This window comes from Anticarsia gemmatalis, chromosome 21 (assembly GCF_050436995.1).
Source record: "Anticarsia gemmatalis isolate Benzon Research Colony breed Stoneville strain chromosome 21, ilAntGemm2 primary, whole genome shotgun sequence".
NCBI lineage: Eukaryota > Metazoa > Arthropoda > Insecta > Lepidoptera > Erebidae > Anticarsia > Anticarsia gemmatalis.
The window spans coordinates 4,034,698-4,054,822 of NC_134765.1; the positions used below are offsets into that span (position 1 = coordinate 4,034,698).

General features: G+C 33.1%; 2 protein-coding genes across 3 annotated transcripts in view; one reads left to right on the forward strand and one right to left on the reverse strand.

The window, feature by feature from the left end:
- Window positions 1-99: 99 nt before the first annotated feature.
- On the reverse strand, window positions 100-3,328 carry pasi1 (septate junction component pasiflora 1). The gene is made up of 5 exons (XM_076128330.1): window positions 2,854-3,328; window positions 2,561-2,628; window positions 2,109-2,228; window positions 1,653-1,703; window positions 100-1,289 (listed from the first exon to the last, which is right to left on the reverse strand). Exons 1-5 carry the CDS (start codon window positions 3,041-3,043, stop codon window positions 1,203-1,205), a joined length of 516 nt encoding a protein of 171 aa, XP_075984445.1. The 5' UTR covers window positions 3,044-3,328; the 3' UTR covers window positions 100-1,202.
- A 7,810-nt stretch (window positions 3,329-11,138) lies between these two features.
- Window positions 11,139-20,125, forward strand: part of LOC142981996 (rho guanine nucleotide exchange factor 17) — a 132,278-nt gene continuing 123,291 nt past the window's right edge. For both annotated transcript variants that reach the window (XM_076128213.1, XM_076128214.1), the window contains exon 1: window positions 11,139-11,424. The gene's annotated coding sequence lies outside the window, so the exon portion shown is untranslated. The remainder of the gene's footprint in view (window positions 11,425-20,125) is intronic.

Sequence of the window (20,125 nt, forward strand, 5' to 3'; positions counted from 1 at the left end):
TTTGTCAGAAATATAACTCCCAACGATTGTTGACATAGGTTTATAAAAAAATATGTATACATACTGAACTGTCGAAGTATTATAAAAAAACACTGTCTATATTCAGTCGGCACTACTTTATTGTCTGGTTAAACTATACACATACACAACACTCAACAAACGTCAACATTATAAGAACAGTATAATTATTAGAAACAGTCGCACATAGAGATTCAAAGAGAGATAATAATTTGTCACTTATTTTACAAAGTCTTTACTGAACAACCGAGTAAATAAATGTAGTCTAAATGGCTAACACAGGCTGGTGTATAAATGTTGTTACATTGATCTCATTTTAGTTATATTAGGATATATCTGAACACAGATGACAATGTTTCATGCCTAAAACTCAGAAGTGTCAACATTATAAAAAATTAAAATTACATACAAAATGATTTTCATTCAAGAATATACAATTTCAAATTGTTGTTAGTTACCGATAGTAAATTGATTTCGTTATTATAATCATAATTTAAAATGCATTATGTCTTTGTTGTAAATACTTGATCTATAATTTAATTTCATTATTGTATAAAACCTATAAATAAACTAAACTACAAATAATTCTTATTACTATGTAAACTTATTAAAAATGTAAATAATTGGACGTAAAAAATGGACGGTACGTTTTTTCTTAATACTAAATAGCAACTTTACAATATAAAAAATGATCTGAACCTTTTACTTGGTCTATGCGGTCTATTAGAGGCACTTTATTAATAGCTGGTCTATTCTAAAAGGCACTTTATTGCTGTGCTAATTCGAGTTTTAAAACTACAGGCAATTTTTTACAGCAGATCAAAGTCAGTTACATAAAATGATTGCATTTTTTAATGTTAATTGTAATTCATTTTTCTTTAATTTTCTTAATAGTGTATAATAGGATAAACTTCCTATTTTTTTTCCCTTAATTTTGAGAGATTCTCATTCGATTATATTTCAAAATCTTATTTCTCTTGCAACATAAATATTGGCCAGTCAATTTCTTGTACAAAAATTTACAATTATAGCTTTCATAACAATAGCCTTTGCAAGTGTTTTGTGATAGCCCTAAGATTGTTTTACATTAAAATTGCTGTTAGCTGCTTTCCTTCCTTCTTAATTAAAATTTGCATAGTATTAAATCTAAAAGTCCAAGTTTGAGAACTTAATGAACACTAATATCAGTACTCCATCAATATTTCTATGTTGGGTGACTGCATCTCCAAGATAATTTGATACTGCGAGAAGACACAGAGCCAGCAGTGAATCTGAAATAGCAATTAACATATAATTAGTAGTATAGTAGTTGCATACACAAAGGCTTAGAACACAAAACTGACCAGAAACTCTATAGGTGGAAACACAAAAACAATCTGGGAATATGTTTTATTTAGATACCGATTACCAAGGACTCTTCTTTTCGTAGACTAGACTTAAATTTAAAGGTAACACTTTGTTATATTTTAATGGTGAAAACTGATAATATTAATCATCACATCACTATCCAATGCAGAACATAGGCCTCCCCTAGAGCATGCCACATTACTTGGTCCTTGATTAAATTAATTCAAACAAACAATGTCTTATAAAGAAATTTGAGGAAACATGTAATTCTAGATTGAAATACTTACATTGTATGCCATCCATAACAGATCTATCAGTGCAGCAAATGTGGCATCTAACTGAAATTGGAAAATGTTCAAAATTTAGATTTAGTCTGCTAATACTTTAGGCAAGTAAATAGCATGGCAAGATATAAATGAGGCATGGAAAGTGTGTAAGGATAGTAGCAAGTGCTGTTCTTTGGCCTCTGCCTACAGCTATGGTAAAAAGGTGTGATTTTAATCAAGTATCAAATTTTGTATACTATTGGGCCTTTTTTCTATTTTTAAAAAGACTATTCCCGCACTAACATTTGCTCTTGTTAGTTCCCAAATATACAACCAATAGACACAAAGTACAACCAGACCCAAAACAAATATTTGTGGATTATACAAATATAATATATGTTCCATGTGCCAATGCACAAGTAGTGGAGAGGCCTTAAATCTTAAATCACAAAAAATATAGAAACACATTTAACTTACATAAATATAGTATCCTCCAAACAGCCAGAGTCCGAAGAACAGTTGAAACACAATGATCAGTCCCATGAGAATCAACCACGGCAGTATCATACCTCTCATCCAAATATTAATGCCAATCACCTGGAATGATACAAAGTATTATTAGAGACTTCATTTCTAGACATAAGGTAAAATGTATTTATGACCATTTGCCAGTTGCCTTCATACAAGTGTTTGAGGGTTATGGTACATACACATCATTTTGTAATTCATGTCGCTCAGATGAATCAAATGAGACTGTAGGTGGCATAAAGCTAAAGTATTGTGTCTTAAGTCTATCTATCTATCTATTCAGCCCATTTCTACCCACTGTTGAGTATAGGCCTCCCTAGCGGTACACCATTTTATTACAATCCTGCGCTTGTCTTATCCATTGCCATCAAAGATTATTTCTTAAATAAGTATCAACTTACCATCAGCACCGAAAACAGGATCATTAACGCAAATATGATGATGAATATAATCCCAAATACTTGTAGAGCTGAAACAGAAAAAAATACAAATATGTCATTTGACAATGGAAAGCAATGAAAAATTGGAGGGATAAAAACTTTGAGTTTCAGTCACGGATTTTACTTTTTCAACTTAATCCTGTTAACGTTCACTATATGAGAGGAAAAACACAAAACAGAAAGAACTTTTGAAGGAAAATATAAAAGGTGTAGGTTAAGAAACTTATGTAAAATTATAAAATAAGATAACTTACATCCTCTAACATCGGCCTCAAACAACGGATTCCATAGCTGTGTGGAGTCTCCGCCATCCATTTGATACGCTATGAAAGTGATCAGAATCAAGCTCATAGCAGCAGTGTACACCGCCACTGCGCGGCTGCCGGTCTTCGTATTCGAAGACCAGATGCATGGAGACCAACATGATTCTAATACCGGTGCCATTTTAACACTTTAATGCTCTTTTCTCACGATTTTATTTAAACTTTACGAACAAAAGCCACACCCAGGTACAGTTAGAAAGTTGATATCGTAACTGAAAACTTATTGGTTTCAAACAAGAAAAACTATGTTGAATTTTATTATGAAGAGCACACAATTAAATAAACGATATATTTGTTTATATTTAGCAAATATTTCAATAGTTTTACTTTAAATTGGCAAAGTAACGTATTTATAGCTCCAAACAAGTTTTGTTGACGGTGAAAACAACGCGCATTTGAAGTGTTAATCTTAGCATTACGTTGTCATATCTGTCTCATATTTCTCTTGAAGAACGATAGTGTTGTCTCAACCGTAGATCGTCTCATGTGCCATATCCTACTATTTTAGACGGGAAAGGCTGGAACGCGCTTTCGACGTTTACCACAGATAGCACAAAACACGTTCTATTATTGCATCAATAAATATGCAAGTGACTAATTTAAATAAGTAAATAAATAATAATGTTACATGTTATAATATTAATTATTTATTACATATTAAAACGAGCAATTTTTACAGAGACTACACAATTAAAATAAGCTTTATTAAAAAAATGCGTAGTAATGAAAAAAACTACTTCTACCTTAATGTGGGAATTTTAAAACTTCATGCGAATGGTTTTTGTCGGCACGTCCTATTCTATGTTGTGTTTTTGCGTTTCCATAAGCGAAGCTAGTAGGAAAACATGGATCCAATTTTATTTTTTGGATCATAAACTATGTTACTGTACGAAAAGCACATTTTTTTTAGAATAAGACGAGTGCAGTATATTACTCCTGAAGATTTTTGATTTTTATTACTCAAAATTAGCTCAGAGTATAGAAATGCGTACCTTTCATTAGAGTTAGACTAGAACATTTATAAAATGACACAGCACATTCCTTGGGGATCGCCATTTCACTTACCTCTTATGTCTCAGTAGATAAGTATAATAATAAGTGTATCGATTAATTTGCATTCAATAGATGCAGTCGTGACTTACTATCAATAAGCGCGATATAGAAAGTAATAAAAGGATATTGGTGCAAAGGTACAGGAGGTCAATGACCGTTGTTATTTCTCAATTAAATAGTACACTTAATAAAATAAAATTTGGACAATCCATCACGTTTAAAATATCTTGTTAATGATAGCATACGGAGATGGATTTGGACACGCAAGTTGTTAAGTGGTAGGTTGGGAATAAAATGTGTACACTGAGCTCGGTTATTTTGAGTTTGAACCAATTTTACATACGTCTTGTGGTTAAAGTATGTGGCATATGAAGGTGATTCTTCCTGTCTCGTAGGTAGGTATATCTTCGTGGTCGTACCTACTTCGATTTTTTTTGCGAATACTTATTCGATCTTTTGCGAAGTTTTCATGCAACTTAGAAGATGTGGCTCTACATAAAAATGAATAAATTTCTGATTCAAATAGCGTGGAAAGGTGAGCTTTAAGATTTGAATAATAATAATAATTTAATGAGAGAATATTATCATATCATAATTATATAAAAATAATACAATATCTGAAATCTTGATAGTAATGTGACATCATAAAATTTTATCATTGTCTTGGTTCGATTTAAAATATTGAATCTGAAAAACATTTGTTTTAATTTCTCTTACTGTCTATCAAGGTGTATATTAATCAAATAAATCCTTACAGAGCGGGTTCGTTGTATGTAATCTTTAAAATAAAACAAACAACAAAAACAATGACCACGCAACATCTCGCGGCTTTCTGAGAAACGGAGAGCCGTTACATGTTCTGATAAAGTGTGCGGTTCAGTGTTAGCGGAAGAAAATAATACCTAAATGTACAAAAATATTAAAATTTGTATGATTATTTTCTTTACAAAAATTGAGAAGATCTTCTGTGAGAATTTCAGATGGTTACAGGAGATATTAAATCGAATGGGCTCCTTTTTGAATCAGACGACTCTCGACGGTGCTCTAGTCCATACTAATATTATAAATGCGAAAGTAACTCTGTCTGTCTGTCTGCTACTCAATCACGCCTAAACTACTGAACCAATTTGCATGAAATTTGGTATGGAGATATTTTGATACCCGAGAAAGGACATAGGCTACTTTTTACCCCGGGAAAATGACGCATTTCCCGGGAAAATTCAGGTGGCGAACGAAGTCGCGAATAATCGATGTTATAATGACATTGAATTAACAAAATTCCGTTGTCATGGCAACTGTTTTAATGGCGGATATGCCTTAGCGCGACTTCGTAATATTAAGAGATATAAATAATTTTGAGAATATTTTTCGTGAAAAAAGCATATTTTATATCATCACGCTACGACCAATAGGAGCAGAGTAACAGTGACGCAAGCGAAGTTGCGCGGGTCAGCTAGTTTTCTATATAACGAGTACGGATAGATACTACATTATTCAATCAAAACTCGAATGATAATATAGAAATTGATTTTGCTAGGACAATTTCAGCTGACTGCATGCTGACCAAGAGCAGTTAATGGGTTTGGAAACTAAAGTAGAGACTTGCCATGGAAAACGTAAAAAAGCTAAAAAATATGTTAATGCCTGTAAAAATTTTACAGCTTAATCATTTTCATAACTATAATATTCTCCGTTAAACGCTTACAGTGGGGCCATACGTAAAAAAGTCCAACCGATCGAGATTCCTACTTCATATTTCATTTTGTGAAGCGTATGGATGGAGTTGAATTATTCAAATTCATTTAATATCGGTACGATATCAATATGGATAATAATACAAGTATTTTATAGCGCAAGAACAGCGCATCTAAGTACTTAGTTCGTCCATTTAGGCAGTTTAGTGAAGTATAATATTTACATATTTCGCACAATAGTTAATGCGGTTACTTTGCCCATACTACCGAGCTGCGTGTCGTGGATTCGAAACCCACTGGGGCAAAAAGAAAACTGATCGGTTTAAATTTAACTCAATTAAGTTTGTATAATCATTTCTTAGGTACCAATAACCTTTCCAAGTAATGTGCCTAGGTTTTAAAAGTAACTCATAATCATAAGGAGAAAGCCCTGCCTAAGAGATAAGGTCTCCTACTAAAAGGGTGAGGGATAAAGCCTTGAGCACTACGCTGGCCAAGTGCGGGTTGGGGACTTCGTTGCAATCCCTCAAGAAGTATTTTATGTTAAAAAAAATATTTTGATAAATTGTTCATTCCATTCAATCATTAAAAACGATGTATGTGCAAATTGGACATAGCGGTTCGCTGTCTTGCTGTCAATATAATATGGCCACGTGTGGTCGTTGAGTTATTGCATTTAAAACGATCCGGTTTGACTTCAATCAAAACTGCAGTTTTCCTTATTGAAACTGTGTGTTGTCTGTCTGTAAACTTGCTTTGCATCTCTTTATATGCGAGAGTTCACGAACTTAAGCGTGATCTATAATTTTTACTAATAACTTTATATTTTTTTCGATTTGCAGCTAAACTGCTGGATAGCTTTAGGGCATTAGAATATGATATGAATATGTTGTAATTATCACTACTGCTTATGGATAAGTTTCGGATAACCTGATAGATAAAATTACGCCAAATTTAAAATAATAATAATAATGTCAGTATTCTTCTTACCTTTAGTTCTTGTTAACTAACCGGTACTTATCCAGAAGTGAACTCATGAACTGTACTTAAATCTTTGTTTTGTTTAATTTTTCGCAGAGTTACACTAGATCCTGCAATACTTTGGATGGTGGATAATACATTTTTAATTAAATCTATGCCGTTTTCAGATAATTTATAATTTGTTAAAATAATGCGAATTATGTCTTGTCGTCTTTTGCGAAAGAACAAAAGAAACCGTCTCCGATAACTTTAGTTTGCGCATTCTCATATTAAATTATAGCCTACTAAAGTACTTACTTTATTACCTTTTAATAGGGAGCGTTTATTTCACTCTATAATGTCGATCTAAACTAGGAGGCGTAATTAACTACGATTTAAAACTTCTATGTGGAAACTGTATCTATTTCGAGCTGTTTCCGCCATTATTTTAAAACGTTAACCTATTTGGTGTTCAACCTCATTTCTTTTCTTTAATCTAAAGTAAATTGTAACGTTTATCGTGAAATAACGTGAGACGATCTTTAGGAAAATTAGTTTTAAGGTTTTGATGCAGAGTTGAGTGTCAAAACATATCGTTGGAGAGTAGTGTGGTCTATTAAATGACGATTATTATGGATTAAGTATATTATGTCACGAACACAAGCTATGGTTATTATGGTTGAGGAAAAGCTCCAAAATAGGTTTTAAATCGATGTTAATGAATCATAAATACGATAAATGAGAAGGTAATGATTAATTTATGATTCCCGACGTTTCGGCCAACTCACATCATTTTCCAAAAAACTTAATTTTTATCTCCTTTTTACGGTAAGTTTGAAGTATTATTTATTCTGCACCTTTACTAGCTTTCACTTAGTAGGTTTATTAGGGTAATGGTGAATATTGATTATTTTCAACTTCAGGTTCATAATGTTGTTTGTCTCCGTGTTGATAGTGGGCCTCATCGGAAATATAGTGACAGCTCTAATAATAATCTTCCACCTTTTCTATGAACTATGAATAAAACCGATGGGCGTGCCAAATTCACAGAGTATGAATGAGTTATCTAATGAATGAATTGTATGTTAATCTGAAACTATTTAGCGAGTGCAGCCAAACGGAAGAGAGTGAGTATACTATTAATAGATCCAGGATATTGTTTTTGAAGGATATTTACTACTAAGAGTAATCTCTTAGTAAACTAGTTAACTTTCTAATAAGTTGAATGTTCGGGAATGGAGTATTACCAATGAACTCAGATGGTTTTCCCAAGATGGTAGACGTTTTCATTGTAACATTTCAGAATGGTTTTGCACTACCTATCAGTATCTTTCTTTAACCCGGACAAGTGTCTTTACTGTCAAACTCTATCATTATAAATTTAACCCATTAATGTCCCACTGCTGGGCAAGGGTCTCCTCCCGTAATGAGGGAGCGATTAGGCCTTGAGTCCACCACGCTGGCCATGTGCGGGTTGGGGAAATTAGGACTTCGTAAGACCAACTTAGAGAGAGTTGGCGCTTAAAATAGGGAATTTTGGAGCAGTGAACAAAGAGTGCTGAAAAAAAATCGCATATAACTATTATTTGTCTATCCTATAGGTCACTTATACTCTATAACCCAAATACCTACTTGCAAATCCTCCTAATATTTGTCATCATTGGAGTCGTATTATCAAAAACCGATTAGATACATTCGACACAATTATATACAGTTTTTTATCACCATGTTGACATTGCATCGTATTCGCTCTATCATGTTATCGCATTTCTTCGATTGCACGACACGTACAGATATCGTTTATCGGTCACAGATGTCTATTGATAACAGTAATAGAGGCCTCGGTTTTGTAGAAAGGCTTTTGCGAACAAATTCTGAAAATAACAACCTTAAATAGAGAATAATCTTAGGGTGGTATCCTGGTCCGAGAGGTGGGGGTGTGCTGTGTGTTCCTGGCATGCCCCCTTGAAGTGGAGAGCTAGGGGGGGCAATCTCCATGCCCGCCCCCGCTCGAAGGTGGGCCCGCATCCAAGGCGGGCTGTCACCGGCTGGGACGCGGAGTATCCAATTGGAGGTACCGTGTCCTGGCCACTTTATGGTGACTATTGAAGGAACACCGTCAGGTTTTTAGTCGGTATGCCCAAAAAGCCGGAACGCCTAGCCGGCGGGAGAGCCCGACAGACCCCCGTTTCCTACCCGAAAAAAAAAAAAAAAGGGTGGTATCCTGAAAGCGGTTATTATAATTATTCTTTTAAAATATTTTCTGGATCAACTGCTCTTCTTAGTTTTTACTGGAAGATGTTTCTACTTAGTAATCTATTCAGAATTGCAATTGGACTTCAACTAAAATATTAGTTTTCAAAGTCCTAAAGTAGGAATTCGTATAGCAAAAGTGGTCCATAATGGTTTTTTTAAACGCGTTACTGTCCTACCTCAATGCTGCGCAAGAGTCTCCTCTCAAACGAAGGAGGGGTAAGGGTTGAACCTTCCACGCTGGCCAAACACTGCAGATTGGGGACTTTACATAATATCCTCAAGAAATTTGCAAAAAACAGCAATATTTTTTTACAACTATTTTTTATTATTATTTAAGTACTTACATAGTATAAACAGCTGATACATAATTTTGTTGATCATGCTCGTGCCGCATTATTGCGCATATGAAGGTCTAGGACGTGACATTATATTGCAAAGTGTGAATTGTTCTCAATGATGTTTCAATCATTGCAATTATTGTAATGCGTGTTATATTTAAATATGTTTTAATGGTTTTTTAAGCGTTAAATATTCTATTTTTTTATTGATTGGAGAAGACGTGGTTCTTCGGTCGCTGGTTAAAACTGTAGTAGGTAGAATTTTAGTGGTTTGAATATATTAACGGACTTAGTTTACGGCGATTATATTTGGCTGCCAATCTTTGTGTTCGGGATTCCATGTGATCCTAGGTGAAGAAGATGTTTATGACAGTGGCCATATTTCATATTATTATGCTAGTAAGTGCATAGAGTTTCGCTCTACGTTATTTGTAGCAAAACAGACATGAATAAGAGTCATATTTCCCGGATCAAGTGTATTGCTTTATATTTCATAAATATATTGACATAAAATCGTGCCTTCTAATTCCTATAGGAGTAGGTAGAGACCAAAGAACACCACTTGGTATATCCTTATTATAGTATTCCACTATTATTGGTACCTTACAGAGTAACTACAATCTTCATCGTGGAGTTGTCGAATGTCAAATCGAACCTAATCATAATATCGTACCAAACAAGTTTCAAAGTTAGATAACTTTTTCAGTTCTAGAACTGAGTAGACCTTTCTCCATAGAGTCTAGACTGAAATTATCAGTTAAACGTGTTCGCCACGCCTCCCAATTCAATAGGGTAAGTAGGTTAGATTACGTCGGCAAAAACCGGGTTTCGTGGTGCAATTCCGAAAAAGAGTTTTGTTGTTTGATATGTTTACTCTTGCTTGCAAATGTATGTTATATGAGACTTAGAAATAAATTTGTGGAAGACAGAATATACTTACCTACCTGAGAATATTTTATTGTGATGCTTTATTGATAAAAAGACATTAGACTTATGTTTTAACTTACGCAATGGGATGGATAAATGAAGTTTTCTATTTCATTTTGAGCATTTTATCGGTTACCATTGCACAAGCTCTGCTTAGTTTGGAATCAGTTGACCGTGTGTGAGTTGTCCAATGATATTTATAATTATTTTAAGCATTACGAGTCACTAAGAAATAGTGATTTTGGCGATCCTTTGCAGTATGAAAACACCAATTCCGATTGTTGCTAAACATAATTTATATTCTAGAACTACGAAGAATGACGTAAAACTCTTTAATAACGACTCTCGTAAAATAAGTACACGTAGACTGTTTTATTTAGTTTAATTACAACAATAAAACTATTTAAACTGCAGCAATTCTTGAGCAATGCACGTATAAACAAACAAACGTTTTGTTCGTGTAAGAACAGTAAACGAACATAATCCGTGATAGTAGCTATTATCTAATTAAAGTCACAACGATTCTGAGAATCAGCGTTATCATTTATTTTGAAAACGTTTTGTAGAGATATCGAAGAGATATACTTAATTTAATATTTAGTCTATGTTTTAGTTCTATCCGTAGGCCTTCTTTCAAAGTGGAGAGGTTAGACCCTCTGTACTCTGGACGAAACTTTTCATCTTTTCAAGAACTGATTGATTCTTTTATTTTAAAGAGTTTCAAAATATGCGTTCGTTTAATAGCGATTGTTTCTTTCACCGTTATCAGTAGTGATTTTGGTTATTCTTTTGCGTACTGTGTATTGTGTGAGCTAAGATTCAGAATATAAAGATTAAATAACAATGCGAGTAAGAGTATTAAGAAACTCGCATATATCCACTGTGAAGTGAGTGTGTATCGTTCGCGATCGCGTCTGGTCACGACTTACGATATTCATTCGACGTTTGGAAGACAAGGCGACGGCGCTGGCGACCGGTTCGGTCAGTTTTAGATCGGCCAGCGCCGAACACGCCGCGCTCGCGCACGCATCAACGAACAAACGTTTTAAATCACAAAAACATTAGTATTATAAATAAAATCGTGTCACAGTGCTTCGAATAACAACAGTTCTCAACACTACAAACTGTGTTTGATTTTTTTTGATATCGTATGTTTTTTTGCAAGTTTGCGTCCTGTGTTGTGTTAAGTTGGAACGGGTGAACTTGGTATCCGTACGGGTCTCGGCATCTCGTGTCGATTAGTACAGCGATTTATCTTGATTCAACAAAAAGTTGTAAGTAGATTTACTCGTGAGCTTTCTTTATTGTTTTCGTTTTGGTGTTGGCGTGTCTGAAATATGTGTAGTTTATCGACGCGTACGTAGATACGAAGCAAAGACCTCTTGTTTGAAGTCAATGTAGCTTAATTTCCATTTCTGATATGAATGCGTTTGAGACTTGCACTTACTTTCTTATTAGAGGTTATTTTCAGTCAACAACAACTAGTATAAAGTTCCATCAAGTTTTCTTTAGTCTTGAGTTTATGAAGTGTCATTCAACTCTACGAAACATTGATAAAATTTGCATTGAGTGAGATAAATCGCGCTTTGCAATCAGATATGACAGGCCATTCAAAATTGCTGTGCAAAATTGCACGCAATTTGTTTTTGAAAACATCATCATATAGTTAACTTCTCTACTTAACTAAAGCTTGGTTTTATAACTAAACGATAACTGTAGTATAACTTTATCTTATAGTTAAAGAGTCTGATTAAAATAGCTATCGGAAACTTATCTGAAGGTGCAAACAGCCAGCAATTCATCTCATGCTTGTTACGTGTTCATAATGACATCAGAGGGGTCGTTATACCATAGAGCACATTAATCGCGGTTGAAATAAAAGTAGCGTTTAAGCTCTACAATAGAGCTTTGATTCATAGATGGATTTCAATAAGCTATCATTAGTAAGGAGTTGTTTACTATAGTTTTGGTGATGAAGTATGTAGTTTTAGTGATGCATTATATTTTGTGCTTTTTGCAAAAGTACAGTTGCTTGGTAACTATAATATTAGATCTGTATTTTACCGAAGATGGATTGAAAGCAGTCGAAAGTATTTGTTATTAATAACTTATTGGTTTTAATAACAATATCTTGCAGTAATAGTTAGCGGTAAAATTATATTGTAGAGCTTGCAAACAGTTTGTTGCATACAGGTTTAAAAAATATGATTTGCTCAGTACAACACCATATTCGTTTTGGTCATTTAATCAAGAAAATAAATTAGAGTTCATTACTTGTTTTGATATATTTTTTTGACATTCGATCTACTTATTCCATCATCATATTCCAGATTAAATCATTTGTTCATAAACTTCACAGTAATAAAGTTTATAAAAATAGTAACATTTTACGAATATTTTTTTTTGTTCAACATAGTGTATTGCTTATTATTTTTGTACTATTTAAATAGAACCTGAATCCGAAATCATCCAGGGAACATTTGTATTCCGAATAGATATTACCTGTTATTTTTATACTATTCACTTATGAATCTAAAATTATGTAATACTTCTATTTCTGTATCCAAAAGGTTTCATTTAATATTTATGACAGGATTGTAAAGTCAAACTTTAAATGTTCGTCTGGGTCCCTGTTCCCGGTTCAGCGGTAGTTGAAAACATGTATGACGGGTTTCAAGAGCAGTGCTCTGTGCCTAAATACTTTTATTTATTTTGTTAAGGATTTGTACGAGAGGAGTTTGTTTTATGACCACTTTTGAAGGGTTTTGTTTCGGAGTTTTATATTTGTTGGTTTGGAATTGTCGTGATAATTGTTTTTTGCGTAATTGTGTATTATTCAAAAGTCAATTTTAAAACAAAGATTTCATAAAAATGTGTATAAATACAATTAACTCCGTGACCAAATTTTGTTAAAAATCATTACTCTTCTCTAAATAGAAGAGAAAATCTTTGAATCAAAAACTATTAATCTATAAAATCCGTAAAATTCAAATAAAATCCATTAATGTCTTAAACTTTTCCCAAGTTAGCTTGATAATTAAATAGCTTAACTACTTGGATTACTAATAACTATTAGCAAGAAGCACACCGTCCATGACTAGGTATGAAGCACACATGTCACATTGACCTCTGATCAGTCCATAAACGCACAGTCGTGATAATACACATTACAAAAGTATTGTAATACACCGATAGCTGTCTCCACGGAGAGCACGTTCCTAGAACTAAGTGCGTTCTGTCATGCAATCGTTTCGGTAACAACGGTAACTTGGAGTTACGAAACGAAGAAATTTTATAAAAATTCTTTTGCTTATGAATTTACATATACTTTTGAGTTTTATAATTTTTTATTTGCCGATAACTAAATTTGTATTTTTTCATCTAATTCTAGACGAATGTTTTTAATTGTAACTCTTAACTTTAGTAAAAATTCTGAGTACTAGAGGCAAAAGCTGCCTGTAAACTAGAGTAGAGTTGATAAAATAGGGTTTACCAACTTTGCCAACGTAGTGGACTCAAGGCCTAATCCCTCCCTTATTATCCCGGGCGGAGACCTGTGCCCAGCAGTGGGACATAAATGGGTAAAATTGATTTATTTGATAAGTAATAAGATTACTTTCAATCACAACACCCTATTCTAAAAAAATAAGATGCAATAATTCAATTATGAGTTTCCTTTAATTTGCCACTTTTATTATTAAATCGTTATTAATTACTTAGATTCCATACAACTTATAACAGTTACTAACTTAGATACGTAGATCGATGTTATGTTCGTTATGCGTTCGTTAGCACCCTGCTATTTAAACATGCTATTTATTAACAACAAAATGATTAATATGCAATCTTTTATTTAGTCTATGTTGAAAAGGGATTGCCCTTTCTATTACAAATAGCAGTTATATAAACTGTTATGCAAGGTTTTGATATAGTATTGCGTTATTTGAGATTAGCGTGCTAAATAAACAATCGTTAGTATAATCCTTAATGCATTAGATTGGATTAAACTAATTATGTAAGCCGTTTTGAGTGAAGACCCGTATTTAGTTGTGGGACAGTTATGGGTTATATTGTTAAGTAAGTTTCTATTAAGATTGAGGTAAAGTAGTTATTACTAAGGTCAATTATTAGATGGGTAGCCTCTTGCTTAGAGTCGGCACGTTGAGCCGTTTGTCTAACCGAGAAAGTGCAGTGGATAATCGCCGTCAGTAATTTTAAATATCCTTACTGGTTGTAATTTATTATTCTATACTACTGGTTATAATATTAGAAGTAATTAGAAGCATTTGAAAAAAAATTGCCACAATTACCATTTACAGACTCCTTGACTAAACATTTTAAATCTTAGCAGTTGACGCTCCAAGCAAAGGCTAACTTCTCAACCGAGACAATATAATACTTCTATCTCACCTTATAATAAATACAATCGCAATGATACCTATGCATTGCTCCAACTACATTCCTTATCATAACTGTACAGCAAAAAAACTGACGCAAAAATTTCATTGAAGCCCGAGTTCATTGACCTATAGAGAGCCTAGATAATATTAAAGTGTATTATAAACATGAAACAGATTAGAGACTTAATTCTCGAGATCATCTGCGTGATTTGTTTGTGTAAGAGAGGGATGGAAGATGTTTTGATGGGGTTAGAGTGAGATAGAGAAGGAAAAGTATATTTTGTTTGTGGTCTTCAAGCTAGACAATTTAAGTCCTTTCGACTTTTTTTACAAACTGGTATATTGCTAATTGATATATTTCGTGATTTGCTGAGCACGGAAACTCTACCGTGGAAGTCTAAAAAATATTTGCAATATCGGTTTTGAGTGGAATACTACTTATGAATGAATTTAATTTTCAGTAAGGTTTCATCGAACATGAAAGATCGAGTTTTATTTTTATAACTTATTTTTAAAATGATTAAAATCGGAATTTTTACCCCAACCAAGATTACATCCAAGGACTAAAAGCCTTATTTTGTGTCATAGCCTTCATAGAGCGTTCGCAACCAATTCTCCCTTAAAGTGAGTATTTTCGAGGTGCTCTATGAGTGAGTTCTATGAGATTATTCCTGAGAAGAAACTCAAGCAATCAAAAAATAATAGGCAGAAATTTAGAGAACAATTTTCACAAATTAATTTAATAACGAACATCATAATCTTAGTTATTAAATATAATATTAAACGCTTTAATTATAAGTTTCGCAACTCGTTTGAGACCACCACGCGGTTCAATCTGTAGTAAAAAAAGTTCAAGCAATTAGAAACCTCTTATTAAAAAACATATATTAAATAAATATAACAACTGCTTTGGTGGTCTTGAGAGTAGACTGTGGCTACTGTATGTACTATGAGTGTGAATTCCTATATTATATTCGCGTATGAATAAAATATTGTATCGATTTGCGATCAGTGTATTTGTTGGAGATTTTTTTGTACTATTGCTGTTAATTTCCTGTTTTTATGTGTATGGTGGAAGAACCTTACATATAGTAGTAGGTAAATGCCTTCATAGCCTCTGTTTACATCAAAGACAGAGCATGATGTTATGTATCCAGTAGAAAAAGAGGTTTTTAATGTTCTTAATGTTTTATAATGCGCTAATAAAATAGCCAAATTCACTATAATGAACTCAAGCGCAATATAATTAAATGCCGTAGCAGATATCTTCAGCCCCATCGGTTGCCACAATTCCTGAGGACTGAGGACTTATCGCTGTTTACCTCGCTACTTACGGTCAGGTGATTAGAATCAAATATATCCAATCAGATATCCAATTACTATCAAAATCTTTAAACACATAATAAACTGATCAGCCGCCTCTATCTAGCGCGTTCCTCTTATATAAAGCTCAATCTATGAGTTATTAAAATGGTCCTTCGCTAAAGGAGTATAACTACAGGATATTTGAAGCCCGCTATTCTGAATCATTTAAAGACAATTACTACAGATTCAATTGTAGATAATAGTGACGTCATATAAAATAAATGAATAATAGCTAACCGTAAAATTAAATGGTGGTTAAATGGAACAACGAGCTTTGTTAAGAACTGGTTTTATGCGTAATCTTTGTAGAGGCGGTAGAATGTTGGAGTGCTATCAAACATATTATGAAATATTACACCTAAGATATAAGACCAACCTAAATGGTAAAGGATCAACGTGGTGGACTCAAGGCCTAACCCCTATCTCATTCTGGGATTTTTATTGGTGAGGTTGTCTTTAATTAAAGACAAAATCTTTAATTAATTACAAGCCTAATTAGGCTTGTAAAAAAATGGATGTGAGTTTTTGACTTTAAATACTTTATTGTTACCTATTATATATGAAATCTGAACACATTATGTCATTTATAATATGAGTTTCATGAAATTCAAGCCGAATTAAATTAAAATATACTTAGTATCTGAAATAGTTTTAAAACTTTATGGCCGGTCCAGAAAAGCTGGTCGCGAGACAACAAACTCATGGCTTGTTACTTTTCGATGCCGAGCAAATAACAAAACGTTACTTTTTAAGACATTCCAACTTTTTTCTTTTGCCCAAATCGGGAATTGTATTCTAAAACACAAGAACCGTCAGTCATACTTTACTTGGTCTAAAGTCTGACGCAATGCAGTAATTTTACCTATAATTTCGTTCCACTTTATTAATATCCGTTCAACTATTTATTAAGGAATCGTTCATTAAGAACGTTTATCTAATAATAACGAGAGCATAGTAAAAAGCCCTCAGCGACTAATTTATATGTTTATTGGCCGAGTTGATTGACAGATGACATCCGGTCTCTATTAATATCCATCATGATTAACTTGTCCATCCGTTTTATTGAAAAAACTAGCTCGGGCCTGGGACTTTGTTTGTATGGAAACATTCTGATAGTGGTAAAAATAACCAAATGTGTTACAAGCTATCAACTGGGCTGAAATATCTCCAAAACTTTTCAAATAATTTTGTGGCAGAGTGAGGAAAAATATTCTTATAAATCTTATGTTTTCCATTCCATTCCAATTAAAACTTAACTTTTAGATTTTCAGCTCTGTCGATTGTACGCTACGTCTGACTTTCCATCCTGAGACGATTTTGCCCAGCAGATAGACATATAATTGTAGATGTAAATTTAACACATTAATATCCCACTGCTGGGCAAGGACCTCTTCCTTTAATGAAGGAGGGGTAAAGCCTTGGGTCTACCAGGTAGGAAGACATACATATAATCAGGCTAATAAAGAACGTTTTGCTCATATGAAATGAAGGAAAAATAATATCAATTCGTAAAAACTTTAAGAAAAAATACGCGCACTTTACTAATAATCGTAAACTTCCCTATTACATCAATCATTAAGATTAATAACCCAAAACCATGTACTTTTTGTCTCGGATCATCAAGAAAAATTACAATTTTATTCAGTAGCCACAATTTATAAAGAAACGATGCATTTTCCTTGTTACTTAACACTTTAATAACCAGTCTTAAGATTGATGTCTGATGCAAAAAAAACTGGGAAAGTATTATCTCGCTCGCGTTGGAAGGGTTCCGTGGAGATAAAACATTATAAATAAGGGTTTATTATTTTACTAGCTGACCCGCGCAACTTCGCTTGCGTCACATAAGACAGAATTTAGGGAATTTTCCACGTTTTTGTAACACTTTTTATACTGTTACTCTGCTCCTATTGGTCGTAGCGTGATGATACAAAATATGCTTTTTTTTCACGAAAAATATTCTCAAAATTATTTATATCTCATAATATATGTAACGAAGTTGCGCTAAGGCATATCCGTCATTAAAACAGTTGCCATGACAACGGAATTTTGTTAATTCAATGTCATTATAATATTGATTATTCGGGACTTCGTTCGCCACCTGAATTTTCCCGGGAAATGCGTCATTTTCCCGGGATAAAAAGTAGCCTATGTCCTTTCTCGAGTATCAAAATATCTCCATACCAAATTTCATGCAAATTGGTTCAGTATTTTAGGCGTGATTGAGTAGCAGACAGACAGACAGACAGACAGACAGACAGTGTTACTTTCGCATTTATAATATTAGTATGGATAAACTAGCGATTAAAATCGAGCAAGTGGTGTAGGGTTCAAAACTCAGATAACATTAATATTCTTCCAAAAGTTTTGTGTGTAATAGAACAATTTTGACTCTAGTTAGACTAATATCTGTACAAACGTACTTGTAATAATCGTAAATAATGTACGGAACCAAAAATATCCAATTAAGTGAAAGTATACGTAAAATGGGAACATGTAAATTACAATTAAAGGCCAGTAGCAATTGAAGTATTACTGCGACATTTTGTTTTTAATCGATTCATTATAAAGAATCTTGGAATTAACATTTTAACCGTCCAATTTGGCTTCGCAGACTAATTAAATGTTTTTAAATATTATGTTAGTTTTTTTAAACTAGTTTTTTGTACTTGTTTACTTTTTTGTTTTGTATGGTTATTATTGAGATGTCATTTCCATATTCGTTTTTATGAACGTAATTGTATGAATGTCTGAGTTTTAAGTATGTTGAGATAATCAAGAATATGGTACAAGACAGGAATGCAAGAGAGAAACGTCGGTCTAATTAAATTTGTAGTAATATAATTTGTTTTCATGTTATTATTCTTGCCCAGTTTACTCATTTTTGAAGAGCCAAAAATAAATAAATCAATTAATACATTTTACAAACGCTATAAAGCTAGCTGTAGTTTAATAAGATTGTTTCAGTACATCGATTTTGAGAGCTAACGCTAGCACTCCTTATTCCTAAATGAATAAATATCAGCTTCTTCTTGGCTTGAAAAAGGGAAAGCTTAGTTCATTTCGAGACGAATTTCAATAGAATTAGAGCATAATATTTTTATCGAAACTAACTTGCTTTGAAAGTGGCTAGTAGTAGTAGCTATTTTTTTGGAATTTTGTTGTCTTAAGAATCTTGTAAAATCTTGTTTTCTTAGCAAGTGATGTCCTATGACGTCACAGGCCGCCATGACAGTGGGTGCGGTAGACACTGTCACAATAATGACCACAAATAATGTTATTATTGACTTGATGTAAATAACACTGACAGGACAGAGCTATGAAGCGTATAGAATTAACAATGGCGTATTATGTGTCTTTATAATAAATAAGAATAATAGATGTTATATAAATAAAATTGTTGGGTGTAGGTTACAGGCGATAAATATGTAAATAGAGGTATATTCTTCTAGCATACCATAACAGAACTTCTAGGCAGTAATTACTGTATATTAGTAAACATTTATAATTGAATAGATGTATGTGTCGCTTCTCTCGTTTTCTTGATTTTATCCCTTATGGTTTTAAAATAAATTTATAGGTATTTTAAAGGTTTCTAACTGTAGCGCGATTTTCTACTGTCAGTACTATCAACAGTTTGACATTTAAACTGTACCTTCTGCAAAAGTCGTTCATTTATTGTATGCAAAAATTGTTCAATAGTTTAAATATATTTTCATATAAAATTTCTCAATAATTAGCCTGTTGTCGATAGTCGATGAATAGCAGTAGAAAAACTAATATTGGACACGTTGTCGCTCATTCAATGGGCACTCGATCATCTTCTGCGGTAAAACCCTTACCTTCTTAACAAACACCCGAAGATTCACGTATATTTCGCAACAAAGTAATTATCTCATGACAAATAGTGAAAGAAATATTAATAATACAGTTGAAAGATGTTCTTAATGATGTGTTCATTACATTCACACTAGTGAAATTTGGGTCATTGTCGCCCAATATTAGATAGTATGTTTACTCTGTTAGAAAGGTTATCTTTTTCAAATAGATAAACATAGATTTGATAGCGATTATCGAAAGGGTTTTGATATATTTTTTATAATGATTATTCTAGAAAAACTATATGTTTTGCGTTTTAAAATAGCTTCGGCAATGGTGTTACTTCAGTTACATGATTTGTTTTCAATTCGAGTTCATTGATAAGAAAGAA

Bases quoted from the DNA above. Each gene is read 5' to 3' on its own strand.
- pasi1 (XM_076128330.1), bottom strand. From the start codon at position 3,043: ATGGCACCGGTATTAGAATCATGTTGGTCTCCATGCATCTGGTCTTCG. The intron at 2,229-2,560 runs GTAAGTTGATAC...GTATCATTCCAG, and splicing joins TCCTGTTTTCGGTGCTGATG to GTGATTGGCATTAATATTTG. The intron at 1,704-2,108 runs GTAAGTTAAATG...TTCCAATTTCAG, and splicing joins TTGGAGGATACTATATTTAT to TTAGATGCCACATTTGCTGC.